Below are 27,164 nucleotides of genomic sequence, written 5' to 3'. Positions count from 1 at the left end.
CCTGCCTAGATGGCACCTCTGTTACAGATCACTTATGCAGACTTGTGAAAAATACAACTTAGTTCCTCATCATGCACTCCCACCCTCCGCGTGCACAAAGTGAGTGTAGCCCTACAACCATTGTAGTTCAAAGTAACACAGAGGGAGTTACAATAGTTGTAGAGCTAAGATCTGTTTGGGCAAGTGGATCCATGTTTTGATCACGTCTCCTTGTCTCGTCAGTATCTCTGTTAATGTTGGCTATATCCTGCTCACCATCTCGATTGCGTAGTTGTAGATGAGTTTGTCGGCAGTGGCCACCACAAGCTGGGGAGTGAGGGGGGTTTTACACGTGGTCCCCAGTCTCTGGTGCAGCTGTCGACACTCCAGAACACACCGGTGGTAGTAGTCATTCATCTGCTTCAATACTGAAACAACAGCAGCAGACAATAAAGCATCAAGAACGTGGCATTTAGAAACTGTGGCATTTAGAAGCTGTAGCATCAATGTAAAATTGACTTGTGGATCTCTTGGTATGGTTTTATGCCACTTTTAGCAATATTCCAGCAATATCAGGGCGAGGGACACCAGAAATGGGTATCACATTGTACCCATGTGGGGAATCAAACCCAGATCTTCAGTGTCACGAGAGAACACTTTACCCACTATGCTGCCCAGCCACCCCTAGCAGTGAAAGATTTGTCCAGTCCAGTGATTTACGTCATAAACGTCAGTCTACGCAATTAGGACAAGATGATATACATCAACCAAGTCAGCGAGCGAGACCGCCTGATCCCATCAGTCGCCCCTTACAACAAGCATGGGTTGCTGAAGTCCAATTCTAACCCAGATCATCATAGGGATTCAGTGAAAGAAACACTGAGGCTTAAATCTAAATCAACCCAGTCTATAAGGGTTATGTAGCATTTCTATAACAATTATGGGTTATACAGTCCTTCTGATTTTCAGGGGCAAAGGGCAAAATCCAATGACAGTCCATTACTGAACAATATGGGTCCCCTGATTTCTGACACACTGGCAACAGTTTATGTCAACAGCAATCTACACTTAAATTACATTCAAGAACCGTCATAGTTAGTCAAATATTTCAGATTCCTCACAATAAATTATCACATGATCAAAATAGCTTCAAAACAGAGCCATACAGCTCCATTTGCTTTTTTGAACTTGATCTCTATACACCAGCTGACCTGCTTTAAGGGCATTAGAGGAGTGAAGGCGTCCGGACTTGATCTCCTGCCGAGATAGCTGTAGTGCAGAGGACAGCAGGTGTAGGGATCTCACAAACAGCACTAGCTGTTCCAGGCGCCTGTAGACACAAATCACATCATCACTTACACAGTCTGTGACTTAAGCCTCTAGCCAGACGCCCGAATCCAGTCAAATTTTGTTTGGCCTAGTAAGCTAATAATAGTCCCTATGAACGCACTAAACTCCCCCCGAAACTGATGCTGAGATCCATGTTCGGGGGAAATCTTAAACTTTGCTCCCAAACTATTTGAAGTTCCCTCTACTGAAGACCCTCTACTTTTTTTTCACTTTATATTAGGTTAATGACAGCTTGACTTTGATGCTTAATTTTGAGCACTGTGTGCTATCATCACACTGACTGAAAACATATTCATCACCTGAACCGCTGTTCCCTTTTTTGCATAATTCATTTCTTGGGAGTCAGTGCTGTGATTCCATTTATCGATAATTATAGTATCATTTTTGGTAATTATCCTGATTATCAGTATAGGTTGCCTCTGGAATACAACAGCCTTACTCTTCTATCAAGGAGACCCATAAGAATAAAAGAAATTGAGTGTGGCACACAAGCCTGTGTTTTGAAGATAGAGTTACTTCCCTTTACACTCCAGCAATTAGTGAGACTGGGGACAAGATACCTGGAGTGGTAGTTTTACTACCACTGGTCCATTCAACCAAGACTAAAACGTCATCAAAAACACCAGTCTGTAACCACACCTCTTGGTTGAGCAAGCTAACTTAACAAAGTATGCATAAATCAAAATCTACTTAAGTCTTTGAAAGACAAGTCAGGGCTGTAAACTGTAAATTATTGGGCAAAGACATAACATATTACTCCATTTCATTTAAGCTCTGACCCTATAAGAATACTAAAATCAAATTTAACATAATAGATCTACAGGAAACAAATTTTCTCTGGATTAAAAGTCTTGAGTGTTCTTACCTCTGAGCTTCTGTAAATCTAGGCAGCTGTTCTGCTGGCAAACTCTCACCCTGGAAACAATGGGAGACATCAATATCAATATTGTCTTAAAACCAAAGATACTTTCAATCATGACATAATTTCTCAAATCTAACATCTTAAAGGATCCAGTCATGTTCTAATATGTGGAAACTAAGAGAGTGAGTGAATTAATGTTGCCTAACGTGGCAGTCCAGAAAATCGTCTGCCTGTACATAGTCCAGTCTTGTCCAACACCACAAGCAACTGCATGAATGCCAAATGACACTGTCGTGGGGTACAATGAGAACAGTCACAACTAGGGCTGGGACGGGTAACTCGGGTACTCGGGTCGGGTGGGTCCTGAGTAGGACCCGGGTACCCACAGGACTACCCGGACCCGTGATTAGTCACGTGATATATATTGTTTAATGACAAAAATTATCTAAAACTCTATGGTTACACTATAAGTCACTAATATTCCCATTTCTTTCTGACAATGCACCCATTCCTTCTTAATTCTATATGTTTAAATAAAGATAAAACTTCATGCATTAAACCTCAGAGCGGATCGTTTTACACGTGTATCTAAATACATTTTGCCAGAGTTACGGTTAATTTTTTCCAAATCGGACAGTTTTTGCCTATCTCTAAATATCTACAACGGGTACCCGGGTAGGGTTGGGTAATAGGGTGATGGGTACCCGGGTAGAAAATTTGGACTCGTCCCAGCCCTAGTCACAACCAAATTGAATTCTAACCCAAAATCTACATTTTGGATGTAGATCCAGCAAATGTTTATGCCACAGTGTGCAATATTCCAGCAGCACCAATGCAGTCAGTAGCTAAACCTGTGTGGACCATGTACAGGAGCTGATAGTACAGCGATCCCCCTTGCAGCAGTAGAACATAACTTTAGTCCACTAGTTCTTATAATGATAACATATAGCAAACCCCTTCAAATTGGCAAATTTCTACTAGTCATTATGATACCTTAACTATTCGGCAGTTTGGTAAGGACTAGAGGACTAGTGCCAATTTCCAATACTGCTTTGTTAGGGTGTGATAACATCTCACAGTCTCACAGCTAATACGACCAGCATGGTTAGTATTGGGTACTGGGGTTATACAGTGGAACATCTCACAGTCTCACAGCTAATACGACCAGCATGGTTAGTATTGGGTACTGGGGTTATACAGTGGAACATCTCACAGTCTCACAGCTAATACGACCAGCATGGGTACTGGGGTTGCACAGTGGACCTACCTGTTTACATGACACGGAGTCATTGAATGTGCTGAGGGCAGCTCCCCTGGCCTGGGCCAGCTCCATAATACACTCCACCAAGTCCAGGACAAAGCTCAACTTGGCCATGATCTCATTGTGTTGTTCCTGGAGAAATACACCATTGTTATTCAATTGATCAAAGACATGACTATCCATTAAATAACCAAATCTATCACTGCCATAACGTCTATAATTTAAATGTGAAAAATTAAGTACAGTTTTAATTCTGCTGAGGTGAAACAGGGTTTTAATGTCACGTTAAAGATTATTGCACTGATGTTGCATTGATATTGCACTTAAATAGGACTTAAGCTGGTTTTATGCCGGCCCAGTGAGACACCATGCCAGTCACATATATTGACTCCAAGCCGACAGTCCCTTTTTTTATCCCCTTAATGCCGAGCACCAGGCTCAGTAACAACAAGTACCATCTTTTAGTGTCTATGGGTCTTCCTCCACCATGAGTTACATTGACCCAGTCTGCCACTGTAACGTACCACAGGTCCAAAGTAGGAATCTTAATTCCTCTAATGCCAAAATATCTGTAGCAATTATCTCCCTTCAGTAATATTACCTCCCCTAGTTCACATTAATTTCTAATGAGTTCACAGTCGTGTGGGCTGTATTTCAGCCATAGTGTGACGAAAGCATTAAATCAAACAAATGACCGCCAAACTACCAGGTATCACAGATTTATGTCACTAAGCATTAAAATCTTCAGCTAGACAAGAAAAAAAAAGAATGTTTTTCTAACAAAAATATCATTTATACTTCTCCTGACTCTAATTTGCTTATCCTTCTTATCACCGAAAGGCTCGTTGACTTGGTTGATGCATGTCATTGATACCAAATGTGTGGATCGATGCTCATGATATTAATCACTGGATTGTCTGGTCCAGACTCCATTATTTACAGACCGCCGTCATATAGCTGGAATACTGCTGAGTGCGGCGTTAAACAACAAACCAACAACAACAACAACTATTACCGAAAGGTTGTGGCTAATTCCTGTGTTGTATTCCCGGAGAACATAAAACATCTCTCACCAAATGCAAATTAGTATGTGTCAGGAAAAGTTAAAATTAATATTTTACAGAAAGAAATACCAATGAAATTATGTTTCATGGCAATGGAGCTTCACATTGCAAGGACATGATATACATAATTTCCTTACATCCATCAAGGTTTCCTCCGACAGCTCCGGAGCAACAAATGTGATTGGTCCTTCCATATTAGGCGGTGACTGGGCGTACAAGCCGGATGCTGGTGGGGATGTTTCCATATTGTAGTTGCTGCTTCTCCGGAAGTAGGAGGAGGATCGCTCCCTCTCCATGGAGCCTGTCTTGTCGCTGCCCCCTGAGTTGAGACGCTCCCGGCTCCCTGTCCTCCCACTGTAGGTGATCATCTGACCCGCCCCTGACACACAATAGAACATAGTTCTAGGTATGTTATCTGTAAACCGCAGTCAGAAACTGTAGTATCAATATACTACATGGATTCCATCAAGCACTCCACTCCCCTACACCACACCACACACCACTAGCATCCATACCAACATTACATTTACATAGGGTGAATAATAAAAAACGGCAAAAAAAATACATATTTATTTTTACAATATGAACCGTAAACAACTCTTATCATTGCAATGTGCGAGGCGAGGCAAAGCGAAGATCGTGAGATTGGCCGAGCACACTGTTGTGTTGTTCATCCCCTACGACTCCGCCTCGGCTCATTGTCTATAACGCTCACCAATTATTTGGACCCCATTGGTAGCGTTGTAGCGAGGGACCACTGTAGTAACAAAGCTGAAATCTATGTCAACACTATCTTCAGTTCTAGGTACGCATGACACAGCCTCTTGCACTTGATAAGCTAATAGAAGCTCTCAGTATGCTCTTTTTTTAATGTTTCAGATATATACTACTTAAAAGAAGTCGAAGAACAAAAAGTCTTTCCTATTACTACAGCTAATCTGATATGGTAGGACAGATTAACTATAGTAAATATGAAAGAATTGGGTGTCATGGCAGGACAAATTAACTATAGTAAATATGAAAGAACTGGGTGTCATGGCAGGACTGATTAACTATAGCAAAGGGAAAGAATCAGTTCTTCTGAGTAGCATCTATCTAGCTACAGTGAAACCCTGTCAATCCGAACAACAAATAGCATTCAGATTGAAATCGTCCAGATTAACACATTTCCGGCTTAACAAATCCCAGTGATGAAGTAATGTCACTTTGTACACTTACACGTATAACAGTAAGTACAAGGAAGGTCGGTTCCTGGATCAACAGGTCGGCACTAATGACATTTCACTGTATGAGCTCCCTATACTTACTGGGTCTGGGTCGGGCTAACCTGTGGTTGGTTACAAGAGCAACCATCAGCTCCCACAAGTATGGCTGACACACAGGGCCAGAGGCGTCTCTAGGATTCCAACCCAAGCACCCTTGGCAGACAAGTTGGGGGGGGGGGATAATTGAGATAATGTTCAAAACTGGATTTTTGGTAATGTTCTTATTTTTGTAAATTCAGAGAAATTGAGAATTTCGTAATTCAAATTGAGAATTTTCCCTGTCATTTGCTGCGAACTTGGGACTGAATATCTCCTTTGAGCAGATGTATACTACTCAAAAGAAGTTAAGGAACACATTTTTTTCATATGACAGGTTAATCTGTCATGGCATCCGATTTTTTCATATGACTACAGTTAATCTGTCATGGCATGACACCGACTGTTTCATATGACTACAGTTAATCTGTCATGGCATGGCAGAGTAACTAGTCCTCAGTACAAATTGGGTGTTCTTTAACCTCTTTTGAGTAGTATATATAAATACCTGCAGTGTAATCACTCAATCTTCATGTTGTCATGTTACTTCAAAGGGGTCATTTAACCTATTCTGCCCCACAATCCCTGCTGGGTCAATGTATGGCAGATTTCTTCATAAGAATCTAACACGAACAGGTCCAGTTGACATACAACCATATTTGAGGATCTTGAAACACTGCACATCATTTCCCCTGCCTGTACAGTCACAGAGAGAGTATAACAAGGCCTCACCTGTCTGTGTGCCAAATGCAGCCTTCAGCAGCTGCTGTGAGAGCAAGCTTGTTCCCCCTCGGGCCAGGGAGCAGGGGTCGGAATCGGACCGGTGGTACTCTAACCTGTTGGCTTCTGGAGAAGCTGCAACACAAACACATATGATGTTTTGTCAGTCAGATAGCAGTAAACAGCTACCTGAAATCACAAACTGTTTATCAACACTATAAAATCATGGTATTAGTACTGTATCCAATCCATTAAATCGCATCTTATGAACAGCATAGTTGCTGGAGAACAATTCTACCCAGGAATCCCCACAAGCTGTCAAGTGAGGTGCCAAGCCTCAGTCACAAGTCAATTGTGTGACTAGCATGTGTCAAGTAAGAGTGATGACATCCAGGATATCACACTAGACCTTCACTTTATCAGCTTGTCCCAGGTGCGAACAACATCAGTGGTTTATCCTTTCACACAAAAGAAATCTCCAGTGGATTTGAACAAAAGATAACTGGGAAATGTTGATGAAAGCAATCTGAGAGTTTCCACCATACAAAAATGTTCCTTCCTAACAAATGACATTTGAAATGTTACATAACCACACAAAAACAATTCCATCAGGGATAAACTTGTTCTTCAAACCCTGTATTTCATAAGTTTGCCTAAATTTACACACACAAGCCTGCTCTAATTACTTTGGGGTCTGGAAGCCTGAACTTGTCCCTTTCGAAGTGTTCCGTATATATTACTCCTTACATATGGACTGTCATAACCTAGGTTTAGGCTAAAAAAAACAATACTAGTCTTAGAATTCATATGTTCCAGTTGACAGGATGTACTACGTGCAAATCTCTTTATATACCAGCCCAGTATATTCCAGCTACATCAAATGGGGACTCAAGACGATTGGCGATCCTGGCAAATTTGTTTCAAATCCATGAATCACTTTTTGTTTATCAGCTAGTTCAAATTATGTAATGTATTTCAATCAATAATTACCTTAGTTCATGATTACCCAAATTGCCTCAGTTCATAATTACCCATATCATCCCAGTTAATCAATACACCAAAATTACCTCAGTTCATGATTATCGTAATTACCTGTTCAGGATTTCCGCAATTACCTGTTCAGGATTTCCGTAATTACCTCAGTTCATGATTATCGTAATTACCCGTTCAGGATTTCCGCAATTACCTGTTCAGGATTTCCGTAATTACCTCAGTTCATGATTTCCGTAATTACCTCAGTTCATGATTTCCGTAATTACCTTAGTACATGATTTCCGTAATTAACTCAGTACATGATTTCGGTAATTACCTTAGTACATGATTTCCGTAATTACCTTAGTACATGATTTCCGTAATTACCTCAGTACATGATTTCCGTAATTAACTCAGTACATGATTTCCGTAATTACCTCAGTACATGATTTCCGTAATTACCCAGTTCATGATTTCTGTAATTGCCTCAGTTCATGATTACCTTGATTATCCCAGTGATTACCCTAAATACACGTAGACATTGTCACGGCATCATACAGGGAATGTATTACACTGTCTTGATGAAGAAAGAAAATGGTCCCCAGCCATAGAGCACAACGGTAGTATAACACATACCTACAACATGATCCTTGAACACATCCTACGAAAACTTCATCAATTGCACCATGAGGGTCTAACTATATACCATTATTGGTGATAACTGTGTGATTCTATTTTCATTCAAATCTAATTATCACAACAAACCTCCAAAGAGAAGAGTCCAAAGGTCTTCCTACAATCAGCATTGTGAGCAAGTTAAATTGACACATCACCCAATTACCTGCAATGGCAGCGATGCTTTCTGGGTATGTGTTTGGTCTGAACTTTCCAAACGGTGCATGAACTGGTTCAAGCGGCATCATCTCCGGACTGGGCACGAGGTTAAATGCAGCAAGTTTAGTCGGAGAGCCAAGGATTGTGGGTAAAGAGCCAGGACCTCCCCCGAACGGAAGGGGAGAAAACCGGGGTGAGGCAAGGCCTATGGAGAAGGAAGCATAGGGTTCGTGGACGCAAGCATAATAACTCATCATTCTGCATAGCTGTCAATAATCTTTCCTTATTAAATAACTGAATATTGCTTATAATATATATTAAGGCATTGCTTTAGATGCCACTTGGATGTTCTGTCAATTTACATTTAAAAAGGAGAGATTGTAGACATGCATAGGAAGAACAAGCAAGCTTAAACAAAAAAGTTAATAATATCAAGCTGAAATTAATCAGAAAACAAGATGCCACTCAAATAAGTATTTTACAATTTGAAAAGTTTACAGACGTGTTAGAAGTCACTGCATAGTAAAGTGTTCAAAATTAAGGGGGGTCCTGGGGTCATTGAGGTCCTCTGCTATGGCATGTGAATCTAGGCACCCCCTGAATCTTTAACTTTTAGCATTAGGGCTATGACAAGGAGCCCTTGACTTTCCTGTTTAATTTTGAACACAGCATAACATCAAAAAGTTAAAAAAAACAGTGCTAATTGTTAATTTGCACATAAAATTATTTTATTACTTGGTTTTATTTCAACAGTATACAGTAAAACAAACAATATTTGAAAAAAATAAAATAACAAAAAAATAACCTTTCGTCCATAGTCTAAAACAAAATAAATGAAATAGAAGTAAAGTGTCGCTGTTTCCTTGAATGACAAGACATGAATGTCTACTTTGACATGTTTGTACGGTTTTATGTTACTGATGTTTCACAAGTTAAGTTAAAACTTCAGTTGACAGATACGCAACCAAGTAATAAAATAGGACAAATGCCTCATGTTAGTAAAAGTGGTGTTCTCACTAGCTTTTCTGTGGGGTGAGCCCGTAACACTAGGCGGGGTGTTGCCGGTCTTACTAGGGGGGGTGCTGTTCCTCTTCCACGACCCCGTACTGGGGGGAGTGCCGATGCTGAACTGGACTGAAAGGGGGCAAGCATAAGCATAAATAGAGGGTGAGACAAGGGAACAGCAAGCTCATTGGCTGATAAAATACTGATGAGTTAAATATACTCAGTTGGGGCTGATGATCAAGCAAAGCAAAACTAACTCTGAATAACTAAACCCTGAGTAACTGTGAAATGAACAAAAATATATATGCTCAGTTGGGGCTGGTGATGAAACAAAGTGTTGGTAACTCTGAATTATGAAACTATAAGTGACTGCAAAGTGAATGAACTTATATCGGCTTAGTTTAGGCACTGAACAATAACATCTAGGTTATTTGGACACAATTAAGAAGCTCTGAAATGGTTTCAGCTAGGTATTTCTTAAAATAACATGTTAACTATCACTGTATTATGGGATTAGGTCTTAGAAGGATTAGCGTCAAACAAGCCAGTGATGCAAGATCGCTTGATTGGTGTTAGTGGTGTAATTTTGGATGTGTGTTTACTGATTATCAAACAATAAGGCAAAAGGGTAGGGATTAACTGACAAAGAAAGGACACAAAGCTACCCTGGTTTCAGGACAATGTCTACCCATTGATATGAACTGGTCTATCAATACCGTAATGGCTGCAGACAATGAGTGGTATCGAGTCAATAAGTAACAACCAGTAATAAATAAGACATGTGTGGACTATGACAACAGCTTTTTACTCATACCAATTCACAGGTCAGCTAAACTGCCTGAAGCATGGAAAAATACTGGCTTTGGAACAGCTGTTGTTTGTCTGTGTCATGCCTCAATTAACACCTTCACATTTAAGAATTTGAATGGGTTTATGGTAACTAAGTCATGATATATCTACTTCCTGATGAGCATTAAGTTGGAGTTAGTTAATAGGGTATAACACTGCTTTGAACAGTATTCCAGTTACATCACAGCATCATGAAGTTGGGAGAACATGAAGACAAAACCTTCACAAAAAACAAATGTGTATTGCTTGTAAGAACATCTCAGAGCTATTTCTTGCCCCTTCATCAGCAGGGAACGATCATCTGATGAAGGAGCAAGAAAAAGCCCTGAAGCAAAACTTTGTTGTTTTTTTGCTTGTTGTTTAAGGCCACACTCAGCATGATTTCAGCTATATGACAGCGGTCTGTAAATAATCGAGTCTTGACCAGACAATCCAGTGATTGATATCATGAGCATCAATTTATACAACTGGGATACGATGACATGCATCAACCAAGTCAACGAGCCTGACCACCCGATCCCGTTAGTCGCCTCTTACAACAAGCAGTCGCTTTTTTACGAAAAGCATGGATTGCTGAAGACCTATTCTACCCCGGATCTTCACGGGTACCTGAGACATAACTAACAGCTTCATGTCTTCATGGTCAATATATTATCTTGGATATCAGACCCATTTGACTTGATGCAGTTGTTTGTAATATACATCAAGTGCATTCCATAACATTTGACTATTTAGACAAACAGTGTGGCACATTCTAATTATCATAAACCTTGTCGGTCCATAGCTGTCACTCACTGCAGGCTTGAACATAACCTATCATGCTTATATGGCATGCATGGTGGCAAAACAGATGTGACTTCATTCATGCATGACTGAATATTACTCCCCAAATACTGCTATCTATTTCAAAATCAACCCTTTCTAAAATACTACTGAAAATTCAAAACAGCTGAATGAGAAACCAATATTCAGGGTCACGTAGGACAATCAGAGAATATCATAAATCAGAGTCCCCTGTATCAAGCTAGTTCAGGTTGACAGACAAACCAAAACAACTGGATTTGGAGCATATAATTCTTTCTTTCTTTCTACGTTGTTTAACACCGCACTCAACAATATTCCAGCTATATGACGACAGTCTGTAAATAATCAAGTCTGGATCAGACAATCCAGTGTTTGATATCATGAGCATCGATCCACACAATTGGAATACGATGATGTGCATCAACCAAGCCAGCTAGCGTTTAATTACTGTAGAATGTTCTGCTGCCAAGCATGGCTTAACTAGACTTATAAATTCCATTTTTGTCAACCACAAAAAGAAAGAAATTAAAAATTAAATGTTGTGTTGATGAGTTGTTCAAGTGAAATTGCTCATGTCGGAGAAGCCGAAGTATAAATTTGTTTATTTATTGTCCATGTACATAGAAACCTGGGGTGTTGACGAGAGACAGTGATGCATGAGTGATGACGGAAAGAACGACTAGCATCTCAAACTGCTTCAATTGAAAAACAAAAGGCTTAAAATGTTGAAAGGCAAAATAGAAAGAGGCACAATTGTTTTTGGTGTAAACTGAGCACCTACCACTCGGTGGAGACAGGGAGACAATGCCTGGTCCGGTGCACAGCTTTGTTTCCGAACTCTGCCGAGACAAGACAACCTCCTTCTCTACACATTCCTGAAATGTGACAGATACCAAATATTACAACACAAAATAATACTAAGGCTAAAATATATAATAGGCACCACCCTCATCTACAAAGTCTGCCACACATTTCGTTTTCATTTCCTTTTTCAAATTTTGTGTAAATCCTAATACTTAAAAACAATGTGATCCAATATAGCACACAGTTACCTCCCCTTACATGCACACTGCTTTACTGCACATCTCGTGTTATTGTCATGGCCACAATTGAAGTTTGTATGCTTGTTTATGTAGGGAGGCTCTTTCACAGGTTCATGGTACACAACTGTTTATTTGTTTACTTACTAGTTTGAACGAACCCCCTAAAAAAAAAATCGCCCACCCACAATACATTTTCAAAAGTCTTTGACTGAGAGCCAATTCCTTTATTTTTTAAGCCTAAGTGAGTAAGTTTTTGTTTTAGTGAGTGAGAGCGTATGGTTTTATGCCGCTTTAAGCAATATTCCATCAATATCATGGCAGGGGACACCAGAAATGGGCTTCACACATAGTTCCCATGTCTGGAATCAAACCCAGGTCTTCGGCGTGACGAGCGAAAGCTTTAACCACTTGACTACCCAACCTCCCCAGTTTTTGTTTTAAAGCTGCTTTATTGTCATGTTGAACAGTACATTGCCACCTTATCTTTGTCTTGAGAGTGGTTTGAAAGACACAACCCTAAAAATAGACAGTCAATCAAATTACACTGTTGTGTCATGAATTCACCAAGGAGACATATCACCAGTACTTTAACATGAAGTCACAAATACAGCCAGAATGTGTGTGTAGCATCATGACTTCCAAATCAGCGTCTTAGTACTTAGGAAGACATATTTTCAAGCTAAAAAAATAAATCACTTATAACAGTCTTGTGATTCGTTTAAATATATGATGGGCTTGCTCGAATGAGACGTGACTTTGAATGTTAATCTATGCCAAACTCTCGTTCAGAAGATCCATTTTGATTGGTTGTTGTTCTAGCGAGAGAAAGATCTATTTTGATTGGTTGTTGTTTGAGCGAGAGAAAGATCTATTTTGCCCCTGAATTCCCCCTAATACTGACAGGCACAGTTTGTGCAAACATTTTTTGAGTCTACTACCCCGAACATGGCTCTTAGGATCATCATTTTCAGTTGAGCTTAGTGTTATCATATAGACAATTATCAGAAGATTTTACTAGGCCTAACAGAACTTTACATGACTAGGGCTTCAGACTAGAGGCTAAAGTGGCAGACTGTAGTCACAAACACACATTTAACATCAAAATGGAGAAAAATACAGGAATAATGAACAAAAATACAAGGCAAACCCACACATTCAGTCATTCACATGAGACGCCCGCTTGGCAGTCATTGAACACCTGATCCTAATTCTTAATTGCTTGGCAGGCCATGGACTGGGAGCTATTTAAACTTTAAATCCCCACAGTGAACTGAATCAATAAAACCTTCCTCGATTACATGATTCATTAGCCATGGTTCTCCCAGGTGGTTTCCCCAAAACATCAACCTCTGCATCATTCCAGTTATAGTTTCAGGATGGGATGAATTCAGTCAGTCCCCGAATCCCAACAAACAACACCTGCCCAGGGAACGTGGTCTAAAGAGTACGAACACTGCAGACGTCTGCTATCTTTGTCACGATCTTGTTAAAACGGTCAGTTTTAGGGATTCCATATTCGCCGTAATAAGTGCCAAAAAATGACAAGAGGGAGCGCTTAATTGTTAAATTTGTTTTCAGAAATCGAAGGGTTGTGAATAACACATCAAAGAAACAAAAACTTTTTGATAAGTTACTTGGTAATTGGCATTAAAATGAGACCTCAGTTCTCGCTACCGCTAAACAAAGATCTGAGGACATCCCATTAGGGGTCACGTCAGAACAACCTTTCATCCGACCAATCAGAGCATCACTTACCAGATTATGAAAGTGACACTCGGAATGTGATTTCTAATCATGCAACCTCGAAAACTTTAACTCCGAACGATAGTTACGGGTTTAACGACTGAATCCATACAATCTAGACCATCTATTAGCCATTCCGAAATGTTCTTTTGTTTAGGTTTCAAATTTTAAATCGAGAATTTGTCAAAATATGTTTCGAAGGGTAGTCGCCAATTTGAAATTAGTGCCGTAATGCACGAGAAAGCTGCCTTCTGATTGGTCTTTCCATTGGTCGGTCAAAGTTCGCGCAAGGACGGTCTGACGTGACCCGTTATGGGATATCCTCAGATCTTTGTTTAGCGGTAGCGAGAACTGAGATCTGATTTTAATGAGATTGTTTCTGCACCACGGTTTTCTGTAGACAAACTGTTATATACACAAGAAAACATAGATTGTATACATTTCCCGTCTTAGTAGGAGAAGAGAAAGATCACTTACAGATTGGTCTAGAGCTGATCAGTGGGCGCTTGTAGCACGGTGCTTTCTACACCATTTACGGACCATATAACAGTGAGGTAGAGCATGAGTTTGGTTAAATGCTGTTTTCCAGTCATGTCATGGTATATATGGAGCGGGAGGAAAGCCAAAAATGATGCAGGTCTTAGACGTTTACCATCTTGGTAAAACCCACTTAGGGTTCTGACACAGCATGAAACATAATGTGGTCCAACAAGGCTTCAAATTCCCGATTTCTGGTTAGCCTAAAAGATGCAACTCTGCACTGCAATTGTGGCATCTTAAACATCTAGGCCACCCAGGCTGAATATATGAATTAACTGTAGGAGTAAAGAACACGACACATGTTGATATCACCATTTTGGCAAACTCATGACTTTACCTCCATATCCCCGACTGATCTACTTTCAGACCAGGAACTGTGTGATACGTCTACCAAAACAATGACAATCTTTTTGCTACCTGTTTCATTTCCGCTGACGATGGCACCCTCCGAGCAAGGGGACTAGTGGGCGATGTCTGCTGCATCTTCTGGTATGCACGGGCCTGTGTGGGGACGGGGATGGGGTTGGAGGAGGGTGGGGACGGTGGGCTGTTGACTGGCAAGGTACTGGGTCGACTAGGACTGGTCTGTGCCTCCTTCTTGTATGTGGCTGTGCCGACCTGGGCGTGGACAGCTACTGTTTTCATAGAGGGAGGGGCGTCCCTGAAACAAACACAAACATAAATCAATATGCACATTAATAAACATCTGCCTTGAAGAAATGAAAGAGTGGCTTTTACACATTGTACAGTTTGCAAAACCTCATTATGAGCAATGCTGAAGTCACTATGATACTCTACTGAATATATAACCTGTGACTTCTGTTATAACTGATATCAAGACAGTGAATTGTTTCATACAATGTAAAGAGGGTTAAAATTGGTATAGCTACTTATAAACAGACAAGTGAAGTTAAAAAAGTATTATCACTCCTGCTGATTGTTAGCGATTGCTGCTTCATGTTCAATGAAATGGAGAAAGTACAAAGATTTGTTGATTCTGGAAGTTGAATCAACAAGCCTCAGGACCTCTAGGCTTACGAAATCTACAGATTCAAGTGATTTCTTTAACCATGTTATGGTTCATACATAACTCCTCTACAATGTACAAAAGTGAGGTGAAATGGGGTTTAACGTCTCGTCCAAGATAATTGCAATTATATAACGACGTGCATGTGCATGTGTGTGTTTTTGTGGCTGTTTGTACTAGACCAGACTGATGCCGATTTATAGTGCTAGCTCACTGAGATACCATGCCACAGTTTAACATGAATACCCCACTCAGACACAGTATACTGACTCCGAGCCGACCAGTCCTTGTTTTAGCCCCTTAATGCCGACGCCAGACAGGGTAACAACAAGTACCATCTTTTAACATCGTTTGGTATGATGCAGCCGGGGATCGAACCCCGGACCTTCCACTCTCCGGGCGGACGCTCTACCATTAGACCACGGAGGCGGTCTCAATGTACAATGGCCTATAGTTGTGTCAGTTTCACTTGTTAACATGCACGATGACAAACAGGGCCCTCGAGACGGCCCCAGAATCCCTACCGGTGATGAAGCTTACCCTAGAGTGTCCATATCCTCTTCCGAAGCAATAGGGGCAGCACTCACAGGGACCTCTGTGAATCAAAGGAAGTACATGGAAATGTGAGACTTGATTACCACCGATGTAATCACTACCAAATAACATTATTGAAAGGGGAGTGAGTAAGTGAGTATGGTTTTACGCCGCTTTTAGCAATATTCCAGCAATATCTCTGCGGGGGACACCAGAAATGGCCTTCACACATTGTACCCATGTCGGGAATCGAACCCAGGTCTTCGGAGTGACGAGTGAAAGCTATATCCACTAGGCTACCCGACTACCCGCATTCAAAGGGGAATTCATTCTTCTTTCTTATCTAGCATTGTCGTGGAATCTACTTTGTTGTATATTATCCAGAATTGTTTTGCAAATATCACAATCAACATAAAGACTTAACGACTTCTTTTCAATGGAGCGTGGTCCATAATTTGGGGGTGTTTATGGGGGGTCAGGGGAAAGACATCAGATTGTAACAAATTTGTGGTCCCTATAATTCGTGGATCGACTGAAGATTCTCACCCCTGTATTTTGTTTCAATTCAAACAACACATAACTTGACCAATACTTACCAATATGATCTCCTTCAGGGACCAACACGAAGTCCTGAGGAAATAAAAAACATAGCAGTTCAATAAATATAAACAGTAAAACATTTTCATAAATATAACTTGACACTTAATCAAACATTTAGAATGGGCATACTAGGAACTGAATCAAAAGGACATGATTGATGAAAATGTGGACTAAATGTACGTCAGGATTGTAAGTTTTTAACCAAGCAGCAGGAGACTTGCCTCTGTAGGACTCTTGCGGACATCCATCTCCTCCTTGTCTACCTTCAGGAAGCCAGCATCGTCTGGCGGGGATGGCTGGGGAAGGACATCGGGTTTCACGGCACTGTGAGACTGAAAGAAGATCATACGTCTCTAGGAGATAAACATTTGGTGCTCTCCGAGTTGAAGGTTGTATACTCCCCAGGGAGCTGTGAATGGCATACGAGAGAACACTGATACATTAACCGTGATGATAATTATGTAAATAATTATTATTAATACTACTATCACTACCACTACTATTGAGTAAACTGATACTGATATTGAGCATATCAATATGAATACTATTGACATTGATGGTGTGAAAGAATTTGTTGCTGAATTAAAGATCCCCCTTGGTTAGCAGGATTTTTAGTTATTTAGTTAGATGGATTCAAAATACAGTAGTAGTGAGTGAGGGAGTTGGGTTTAACGCCGACTTTTTACAGTATGCCAGTTAAATCGCGGCGTGTCAGCTTAATATAGGAGAAAACCCGCGAGCTGGGTATGGTGCTGACAAACCTAGAAACATAATCGGGGTGAAGCAGGATTCGAACCCACAATCATAGGTTTCTGTCGTGTCCAAGGGACATAGCTCTGTACAGCGAATCGCGGCGCCTTAGACAACTGGGCCACCCGTGCCCCCCCAAAATGCAGTAGTAACATCATGGTCAAGTTGGCCCTGTTTTATAAGAGGTCCAGCTATTTATGGTAAACTTGCTTGAATCAGAAAAGTCATGTCGTAAATGACGTTTTTATTCTGACAAAATGTATCATAGTTAAAGAAATTAATGTGTCTCTCCGTGATGACATGGATTTAAAACTGTGACTACCTACCAGTCAGTTGAAAAAAAATAGTTTCTTCCTGACAAAGTAAGATACTCTGAAATGACTCACATGTGGGGGTGTGTATTCCATGTGGGCTGCTGGGGGCGTGGCGGAGGTGGCATGTTTGGGTGTCGACCCCTCCGAGGAGAAGCTAGCACTCCGGTGGGGAACTGGCACTGGGGCAGCTGAAGTCACACATTGACACATATAGCAAGCAATATACTACTCACCTGCAACTAGCTCTTAAAGGCATACTTTGGATGGGTCAATCTATTATTTTTGATAGATCGCCTACATCAGCATAATTTGAACTGTTCTGGCAAGAGCAGTCTTCACCAAATGATCACAGGTGTCTTTTATCATTTTAATGTATTCAGTATTCCTTTCCTTAAAGATAAAGAGATAAATACATGCAACACTTACACTTGCTTGTTGGCTTCGGGGCAGATCGTTGGAGGAATGCATGCCTGAAGAAATTTTCTGGAAGAGACAAGAATAACTTGTATCAGAATATGTATTTTCACTTTCTAGAAACGATACAATAATCTAAATTTCCCTGAATTTTCCTACACAATTTGCACAGATCTAGTGACTCATAAATATCTTAAAATTACCTGGATATTTGCACAGATCTAGTGACTCATGAATATCTTAAAATTATCTGGATATTTAAATTACTGTCAATGATGACCAAAACAAATAAAACACTGAGTTTTTTTCCAGATCACATCAAACACAGGAGACTTACTAAGGTTAGTGTGTAAGAAAATCTTACCAAACTCTATCCTGTCTTTGGAGTTTCTTTTCAGCAGTTTCAAGAGCAGGTCTCGGAGTTCAGGAGATGTCCCACTTGGTATACTAGAAGACAACAACACATGATCACATGACTACCTGTATGCAGGAAGGAGGAGCTATGATAAGAACCCTTTTTAGCTCACTGAAAAGTTGCAGAAAACTTGGTACGTAAATAATGTTCAAATGTCTGAAAACTAGCCTTTTGTCTTTCCAACACATGCAAGTTGTGGACATAACTGGGGCAGTCGGGTAGCCTAGTGGTTAAAGCGTTCACTCGTCACGCCGAAGACCAGGATTTGAATCCCAACAGGGATACAATATGTGAAGCCCATTTCTGGTGACCCTTCTGTGATATTGCTGGAATATTGCTTAAAGCGAAGTAAGTCCTTTATTATCTAAAGGCTACTGTATCCACGTAGCTGGAATACTGCTGACTGAAGTCTAAAACATTCCGTGAGTGTTTGAGGGGAGGTGAAATGGGCTAATATCTTGTTACTCAGCAACATGGTGGCTGTGGCTGCTTGTACTAGTCCTGACTAATGTCACAATTTTAGTAATAGCCCACTGAGATACCATGCCGCAGTTTAACATGGATACTCCACTCAGACACAGTATACTGACTCCGAGCCGACCAGTCCTTGTTTAGCCCCTTAAAGCTGAGCAGGAAAACCAACAAATACGATCTTTTAATGTCCTTGGGTATGACACAGCCAGGGATCAAACCACCAACTTCCTGCTCTACAGGGGCAGATGTTCTATCCACTACAGTGAGTGAGTGAGTGAGTGAGTGAATGGGTGGGTGGGTGGGTGAGTGAGTGAGTGAGTGAGTGAGTGAGTGAGTGAGTGAGTGAGTGAGTGAGTGAGTGAGTGAGTGAGATTTTACACTGCTTTTAGCAATATTCCAGCAATATCACAGCGGGGGACACGTGGGTGGGTGAGTGAGTGAGTGAGTGAGTGAGTGAGTGAGTGAGTGAGTGAGTGAGTGAGTGAGTGAGTGAGTGAGATTTTACACCGCTTTTAGCAATATTCCAGCAATATCACAGCGGGGGACACCAGAAATGGGCTTCACACATCGTACCCATGTCAGGAATCGAACCCGGGTCTTTGGCGTGACGAGGGAACGCTTTAACCACCGCCCCTATCCACTACAGCATGGAGGCGGTCCCACTAAACATCACAAATACCTACTTGGGCATGAGGTCGCTGTGTTTCTCGTAGAACTGCTTGAGCTGCTGTGGAGTTTGTGCCTGGAAGGGAGCTTTGCCTGTGAGACACTGGAAGACGATGGTGCCAATGCTCCACAGGTCAGCCTTGGCGTCGTACTGGAGTGACATGATCACCTCCGGCGCCTGCAACAGCCAAGTCAAGGGCATATGCTCTCAGTGACAGCTTTTCAGTAATCTTGGCTTTTTCACCATCCATGGATAATTGAAAAATGAGTATTCATACATGTGTTTGTTTGTGTAACAACGATACCCTGAGAGTGAATGAGTTGGGTTTAACACAGCTTTCAACAGTATTCCAATTATATATCAGTGAGTCAGTTTAGAATAGAAGGAAAACCCCAAGTGAAGCAGGTCCTAGCAGGTTCACATTGGTGAAACACACGAGCATGGGCATGGTACCTAGAAACATAATTGAGGCAAATCCAGGAATTGCAGCCACGATCACCTGTCTTAAGCGTGCCAAAGGTACTCAACTCTGCACTGCGATTTGCAGGGCGTTAGACAACTGGGACACCCAGTTGGTTTACACATTGAATTGCCAGCAGTCATCGGTGTTATTCTGTTCAAATGTTCCTATGGTGAGAATATGATTATTCACAATATGTTCTCACAAATATTGATATAATTAACACATATTTCTACTTTGTACCAAAAATACATAACTTTAACAGATATAAACAAAACCAACAAATGTTAATACTGTGTGTACATACCATATACATAGGAGACCCACACAATGTTGCTGCCATCACACCATCTTGCAGGAAGCGAGCAAAGCCGAAGTCAGCTGAAACAGTAACACAGCCATGTTCAATACAAGTGAAGTCATTCCCATCATTCATGTTAATATGGACTGGACAGACCCCAGATGCCTGGACTCACTACCAGAAATCAGGACATAAGTAACTCTCATAAAACTCCAATAAATAGTAATGTTTCTCAGGTACAATGTTCTCAAAAGTGAGGAGAGACAATGGACACTTTAAAAAATAAATCTACGTAAAAACAAAAGAAATGCAATAAGAGCACTTTTTCCCCCACCAAGTTTACCAAGAAACACGACTGGGGTCTCACTAGACTTGGTTCTTTAAAACGATGCCAATTGTCAAGCATTGTATTTTATTCATCATCATACAACGCGGACCATTTGAAAAATATTTTTTATTGCCAAAACAATGATTTAAAGTGATGCACCAATGCCCAAGAAACATTTCATGACTTTTTAAGCCTAAGTATCAAACAAGCACACTTACTCCTTTACAACTATGGGCTAGCAGAGGCAACCATTTACTACCCTCGTAGAGTGACAAAATGTATCAGCATAACCCTACAGCATGTCAGCTTAATGTGTTTGGGAAGAAAGTTGAATTAGATCATAGACGCTGACTAACTAGTGACAACTATGTTGAAACCATAAAGCATAGGTATGGTTCCGACAGACCAAGGTTTATAATCAAGAGAATATGAGATTCAAATCCATAACGGTATATCCTGACATGGTCAAGGGAAGCAACTCTGCACAGTAAATTACAACCCAAATCGACCACAGATCAATCATCCAAGATCTAAATCAGCAAATTATTGCATGTATTGTTGTGAATAGAATTCACAAATGGAGCTTCACTATATTTCTGTCCCATGTTATAATTTGTCTTACCAATCTTGAGCTTGATGTCCTTTGTAGTTGACTGGCTGGCCCTGCCTGGGTAACACAGGAGGATGTTCTGCGGCTTCAAGTCTCGATGAACGATACCCTTCGCATTCAGAGCCTTCATGGCAGCAGCTGCAGGGCAAGGCAACATCAACCGTAACCAGGTGTACAACTTTACAATAGTCAGACGAGACAGGCGTCAGTACATAGATTCTGCTCCAATATGCAGAATACATTATGCAGAGACCCATGAAGATTCCGGGGTAGAAGAGGTCTTCAACAACCCATGCTTGCCATAAAGGTTACTATGCTAGTCGTAAAAGGCGACTAACGGGGTCGGGTGGTCAGGCTCGCTGACTTGGTTGATGCATGTCATCGATCCCAATTGCGTGGATCAATGCTCATGACATTAATCACTGGATTGTCTGGTCCAGATTCGATTATTTACAGACCGCCGTCATATAGCTGGAATATTGCTGAATGCGGCGTCAAACAACAAACCAAACCAACATTATGCAGAAGGTATCACAGCTGCTTAATCAAGATGCTCTTGCATAAATTGACTATAGGTCAGATTAAAAGAATGATGTCCTCAAACAAGATGATTTTTTTTTTAAATATGATAATGTATTTTTAGAGTAAAAATAGTATTTATACTTATCCTGAATTCTTTATATTGGACATACAGATAACAAACAAATATAAACAAAACTTTATGGAACTCATTATTGAACTTTATTTGAAGTGAGTGAGTGAGTGAGTATGTTTTACACCGCTTTCAGCAATATTCCAGCAATGTCACGGCAGGGGACACCAGAAATTGGCTTTACACATTGTACATATGTCGGGAATCGAACCCAGGTCTTCGGCGTGACGAGCGAACGCTTTAACCACTTGGCTACCCGACCGCCCCGAACTTTATTTGAAAGCATATCTTGTTCAACAGAGTAATAGATTTACAAGCGAAGTGTCTCACCTATCTGTCGCAGGAACAGCGATATAGTGTCCTCACTGAGTGTACCCTTGGCTGAAAACATTGGGAAGCAAAAAATATATAATTATGGCAAATTTCTGCTAAGCCCTTATGATATCTTAACTACTGGGCAGTTTGGCAAGGTCTACAGGACTAGTGCCAATTTCTAACGTTGTTCAGTATCAAACTAGTGTGCTCTCTCATTGGATTCTCATCTCCATAGGGAGTATGCAGTATGTATCATGTGTTTAATAAATTATTGTCTATTGTGCCATAAGTTAACGGTGATTTTATTCATTTTGTGGGTATTGATGTTACCATCCAAAACTGGCTCCTTCAAGAGATACTGCTTGGGTGAGATCGAGCCACATCTACAATGAAATTGCATCACAATGCTTTGCAGACCATTGTGACGTCATTGGTTACCATCACGTCACAATCAAATGACATCACTAGTGGCTCTGCTACTGAAGCTGTTAGCAGTACTTTTTACACTTAGACACTGCTTATTACTGTCTACAAACTGAAAAAGTTGGAAGAATGATGTTGGATGATAAATAAAGTTTCACCCTCGTGTCTTTCAATATCAAATATATCAACACTCATTGATAAAAGTGGAAAATACTCCTCGTCAAGACTTGGGAGTTTTGCCACTTTTATCAACCCGTGTTGATATATCTGATATCAAAAGACACTCGGTTGAGATTCTCTGTATGTTATCATTATGAGGACTAGAAGACTGAAAATATAAAAATGTTAGTTTCTATCACTGCTGAACAATAAAGATAAGTATGATCATCATAACAATCACCAGTTTTTAATTCATCAAAAAGACAAGTTGAAATTGCTTGTCCCTGCTATTTTGCAATAACTGACACCTTCCAAGGAAATCCCTCTATCTACCTACCCTGAAGATAGTCAGCCAAATCTCCTCCATTGCAGTACTGAAAAACATGATAATGCTCATTACATACTACAGCACACAAAGGGAAACGTTAACATGCATGTAAACAAATGTGTATGTGTCTCAATACTTTATTGACATCTTCTCGAGGCAAGAGAATTAACTGACTATAAAAGTCCAGTTTCCACCTTTGCCGAACTAGGCTGCTATTATGGCTCACATGATTTGATGCATTTCGCGATGTAAGACCCGTTTTATCACAATATAGATCTTGATTATCGATCAGATCATCTTGACTGGGCACCACCATTCTGTGTGAAGCAAGCGCAAGTGATACGAGTGGTGGAATCTGATTGGTCCATAGGAGAGGCTTAGAAGGGACATAACTGGTAATGACCACTGGTGGCGCTACGATCTAGCCCAGTAATTCCAGTCTAGTTTGGCAAGGGTGGAAACTGGACTTTTATAGACAGTTAACTCTCTTGCCTTGGGAAGATGTTTATTGATGAATTAACCAAACTTCAAATTTAAACATGTTGTACCTCCCTTTAATGGGGTTGGGGAGAGAAGAGGATTTGATTCATTATTCTTTGAAAAATGGTAAGCTACAGAAGGTCTAAGTATCACATGCTAAGACAACAAAGTCATAAGATCTCACCTCCATGACCAAGTAGACATGATTTGTAGTTTCCTGAAAAGACAAATTGACATCAGAAGTTGACAAAATTGTTAAATTAATGTAAATAGAATACTTTACAATACTTATGTGTCCCCTGGACCATGATGGTAGGCCACGCCAGGAACTGACACACACAATATATATCATAAATGTTCCCAACTGACAAGAGACCGCCTCTGTGGTCTAGTGGTAGAGCGTCCGACGGGAGAGTGGAAGGTCCGGGGTTCTATCCCCGACCGTGTCATACCAAAAGACGTTAAAAGATGGTACTTGTTGTTACCCTGTCGGGTGCTCGGCATCAGTATACTGTGTCTGAGTGGGGTATTCATGTTAAACTGCGGCATGGTATCTCAGTGAGCTAGCACTATAAATCGGCATCAGTCCGGACTAGTTCAAGCAGCCACACAAACACACACATGTACATGCACGTCGCTATATACATGATATAAGTGGTATAATATTGGACGCGACGTTAAACCCCAGCTTTTGGGGCTATTTGACTGTTTCTATATATGTCTATATGTCTGCAATATTCCAGCTATATGACTGTTTTTGTATATGTCTATATGTCTGCAATATTCCAGCTATATGACTGTTTCTGTATATGTCTATATGTCTGCAAATTCCAGTCAAGAAAAGGCAATCCAGTGATTGACATCATCAGCATCAATCCAAGAATTCAGATACAATGACGCGCAATAAACCAAGTCACCAAGCCTGACCACACAGTCCATTAAGTCGACACTTGCACAAGGCATAGGTTGCTGGGGCCCTATATTGTTACCCAGGCTCCCCACAACACAAGAAGAAATGCAACTAACACAAGCTAACAAATACAAAGAAAAAATCACTCATCCAACACCATCTACCCAAGGTCAAAGCATCATTTGGACAATGTATTTTGTAATTATGATGTTCTTTTCTTTTTTTATCCCTGCAAAGGTACTTTTTTTCAAATTGTCCTGCTTGAAGTTAAGCAACCACCTGTTACAGATCAGACACATTTAGTCAATTTCTGAATATTGTCAAAATAATAAAGCTTCAGTGTAACAATATGTTTCCAATCCTCACAACAATACAGAATGCCTGATGAAGACTATGTTATTCATACTCAAACCTGAACAGGTAACACCTAGAGGGAGTCTGAATAGTAATTAGGCAGCTAATAGCATTATTCCACTTTGCCAGAAATATCAAGCCCAACAAAGAAACCCTGAGCTGTTCATAGGCCGAGATGTTGCTGTCCAACAGTTGTCGAAGATGCATTATTTACTGTTTATAAATGAGCTAAAATGCAACAGCAAATGTTGCAGATATTAAAAGCCTTTTAAATGCTGTGGTCATATTGACAGGGCCAAAAAATCAATAGAAATCCAATCGTTGATAGCGCTGCCTGACATATAATTCGATGGCTCAGCTGAAACTGTAATAAGGCGTTCATGTAGAGGAGTTGCTTTGGGTGTTCCTAGAAATGAATAATGATGATTGATCAGGCAGAAACTGACTGACAGATATAGGCAACAGATATCTCGGGGCTGGTTGCCTGGACACTGCTGGATGGTACGCATTGCTACAAACACCTGCCTCCCTCATAACAGTTACTTTCTGAATTAATGAGTACTTGTAGGTGTTGTATGTCAGGCTCTGCATGTGTGAGATTAATAGGGTGATTTAGCTTTTGTACAAAAACATATGATTTTGCTATTTTCACACACATATATATCAGTCTGTGCCAAAAGCTTTTGAACTTCAACAAGCCCAGACTTTCTCACAGCTTCATTTTGAGTTGAATTTAGAGTTATTATATGGAATGTTAGCTGAGTTTACTAGCCCCAACAGAATTTGTCGAGACACGGGCTTCGTACAAGTGGCTAAACGTGTTTAAGTCGCAGACTGATATACACTGGTACCCACATAAACAAGTATTCTTACCAGCGTTACAAATTGGCACATCGTCCTTGCCAAACTGCCTAATACATGTAAGTTAAGGTATCATAATAACTAGGAGAAATGTGCCCTTTTTAAGGGTTTTGCTATATGTCATCATTATAAGGACTAGTGGACTGAACTGATTAGTAACTCTCGCCACTTACACATGAGTTTTAATGATATACCTAGTAAGTAAGTGTCAACTAAATCTACAGTGTTTCTTGCAGTAAGTTGTCATTCTACGACAAAAAGAAACCCAAGGTAGTTTCCTAGATATCTGAGATATGATGCCTATTAGCAGGAAAAACTTAAATGTTGATAGTGTTTTTCATCTATCATTAAGATAAACTGAAACAGTTAATGCCATATTCTCAGCACCATTCTCTCCACATACAGTGTGTTTGTGTGTTGCATAATACCGATAACAGCTCAATCCAGCAGTATTTATTCAGATTTCAGACATTACAAAGACATTGAACATTGTTTTAAAACAAACCTTACAGCATTAAAATTCTCAAACATTCTCAAGCATTTCTGGCAAGCCTCCAAACCCAAGATGACAGATAAACATTTTTGCAGCTGCCTACATTTATGCCGCAGGGTGAAAAAAACAACAACATATTTATCTTTGTAAATGCGGACACTGCCCTTTCCACCTTGCCTGAAAACAAACTTGCTGTAATTTTCCGACCGAGATCATATTGTTCTAAAGAAAACAACACAAAAGTTATCCTGTCATATTAACTTAATCAACAAACAATGGAATTCACAATCCATTCCAAAAAGTCTATTTTTCTATTACTTCAAACATTTCACATTGAATGTTGACTTTTCTTGTTGACATGGGAACTGAGCTCCAGTAAGTTTGCAGAGTGCTATCCCCAAAAGAACTTCTGATTATAAACATAATGAAACACTAATAAGTTGCAGATGACTCCGCCATAAGACAATTGTAAATATAAAGACTCTTTCATGGTCTTTTAGGGCAATCAGTCTCTGGTCATAGACTGATAAAATTTCCTTTTGATAGATGGTTTATTTAAGTAGTAAGACTTTTGACCGATAGAAATGCTAAGCTTCTAATTTCATAATTAAAAAGTAAATAGTAAGGATTAGTCCTACTCACAGTATCGACTTAATATAACAATGCACAGCCACAAAAAAAATCATAATTGAAATTCTGAGCAGTGCTTGTCTTTGCATCATACTTTCCGTATCATAGGGATCACACTGTCAGGAGCTGTACTGACTCAAACCCTTTTCTTATCATGACATTCATTGGCCATATCGTATATATTCATCCAATCACGAACGGTATGGGATTGATTTGTTATTATGGTTTGTCCGCCATTTTGGTTGATTTGGTTGATTTGACTTTTGCCATTGACTTATTACATTTTTAGGGTCCAAGTCATTGACCTATATACAGCTTTTTGTGTCAAAATCACTGTG

At 40.3% G+C, this 27,164-nt stretch overlaps 1 protein-coding gene across 5 annotated transcripts in view; it reads right to left on the bottom strand.

Annotated features, from left to right (window-relative positions):
- The window catches only part of LOC139456323 (serine/threonine-protein kinase unc-51-like), a 59,448-nt gene that overhangs the window by 11,167 nt on the left and 21,117 nt on the right, over positions 1-27,164 (bottom strand). The window contains exons 4-25 of one of the 5 annotated variants that reach the window (XM_071237957.1): positions 23,763-23,795; positions 23,108-23,144; positions 22,204-22,254; positions 21,234-21,359; positions 20,290-20,363; positions 19,539-19,699; positions 18,331-18,413; positions 17,979-18,035; positions 17,625-17,740; positions 16,710-16,820; positions 16,485-16,518; positions 15,895-15,949; positions 14,745-14,988; positions 11,783-11,876; positions 9,361-9,477; positions 8,351-8,548; positions 6,550-6,672; positions 4,654-4,895; positions 3,459-3,584; positions 2,195-2,244; positions 1,191-1,309; positions 256-407 (exon numbers count right to left, since the gene is read on the bottom strand). In XM_071237957.1, the coding sequence (XP_071094058.1) occupies positions 256-407; positions 1,191-1,309; positions 2,195-2,244; positions 3,459-3,584; positions 4,654-4,895; positions 6,550-6,672; positions 8,351-8,548; positions 9,361-9,477; positions 11,783-11,876; positions 14,745-14,988; positions 15,895-15,949; positions 16,485-16,518; positions 16,710-16,820; positions 17,625-17,740; positions 17,979-18,035; positions 18,331-18,413; positions 19,539-19,699; positions 20,290-20,363; positions 21,234-21,359; positions 22,204-22,254; positions 23,108-23,144; positions 23,763-23,795 (2,403 nt within the window). The remainder of the gene's footprint in view (positions 1-255; positions 408-1,190; positions 1,310-2,194; positions 2,245-3,458; positions 3,585-4,653; positions 4,896-6,549; positions 6,673-8,350; positions 8,549-9,360; positions 9,478-11,782; positions 11,877-14,744; positions 14,989-15,894; positions 15,950-16,484; positions 16,519-16,709; positions 16,821-17,624; positions 17,741-17,978; positions 18,036-18,330; positions 18,414-19,538; positions 19,700-20,289; positions 20,364-21,233; positions 21,360-22,203; positions 22,255-23,107; positions 23,145-23,762; positions 23,796-27,164) is intronic. The other 4 variants (XM_071237958.1, XM_071237961.1, XM_071237960.1 and 1 more) reach the window with 4 other exon arrangements.

The sequence above is a fragment of the Haliotis cracherodii genome, unplaced genomic scaffold (genome assembly GCF_022045235.1).
Source record: "Haliotis cracherodii isolate W230 unplaced genomic scaffold, xgHalCrac1.p SCAF_11, whole genome shotgun sequence".
Lineage (NCBI taxonomy): Eukaryota > Metazoa > Mollusca > Gastropoda > Lepetellida > Haliotidae > Haliotis > Haliotis cracherodii.
The sequence above is the reverse complement of the archived record's forward strand: the minus strand, read 5'-3'. Positions and strand labels throughout refer to the sequence as shown.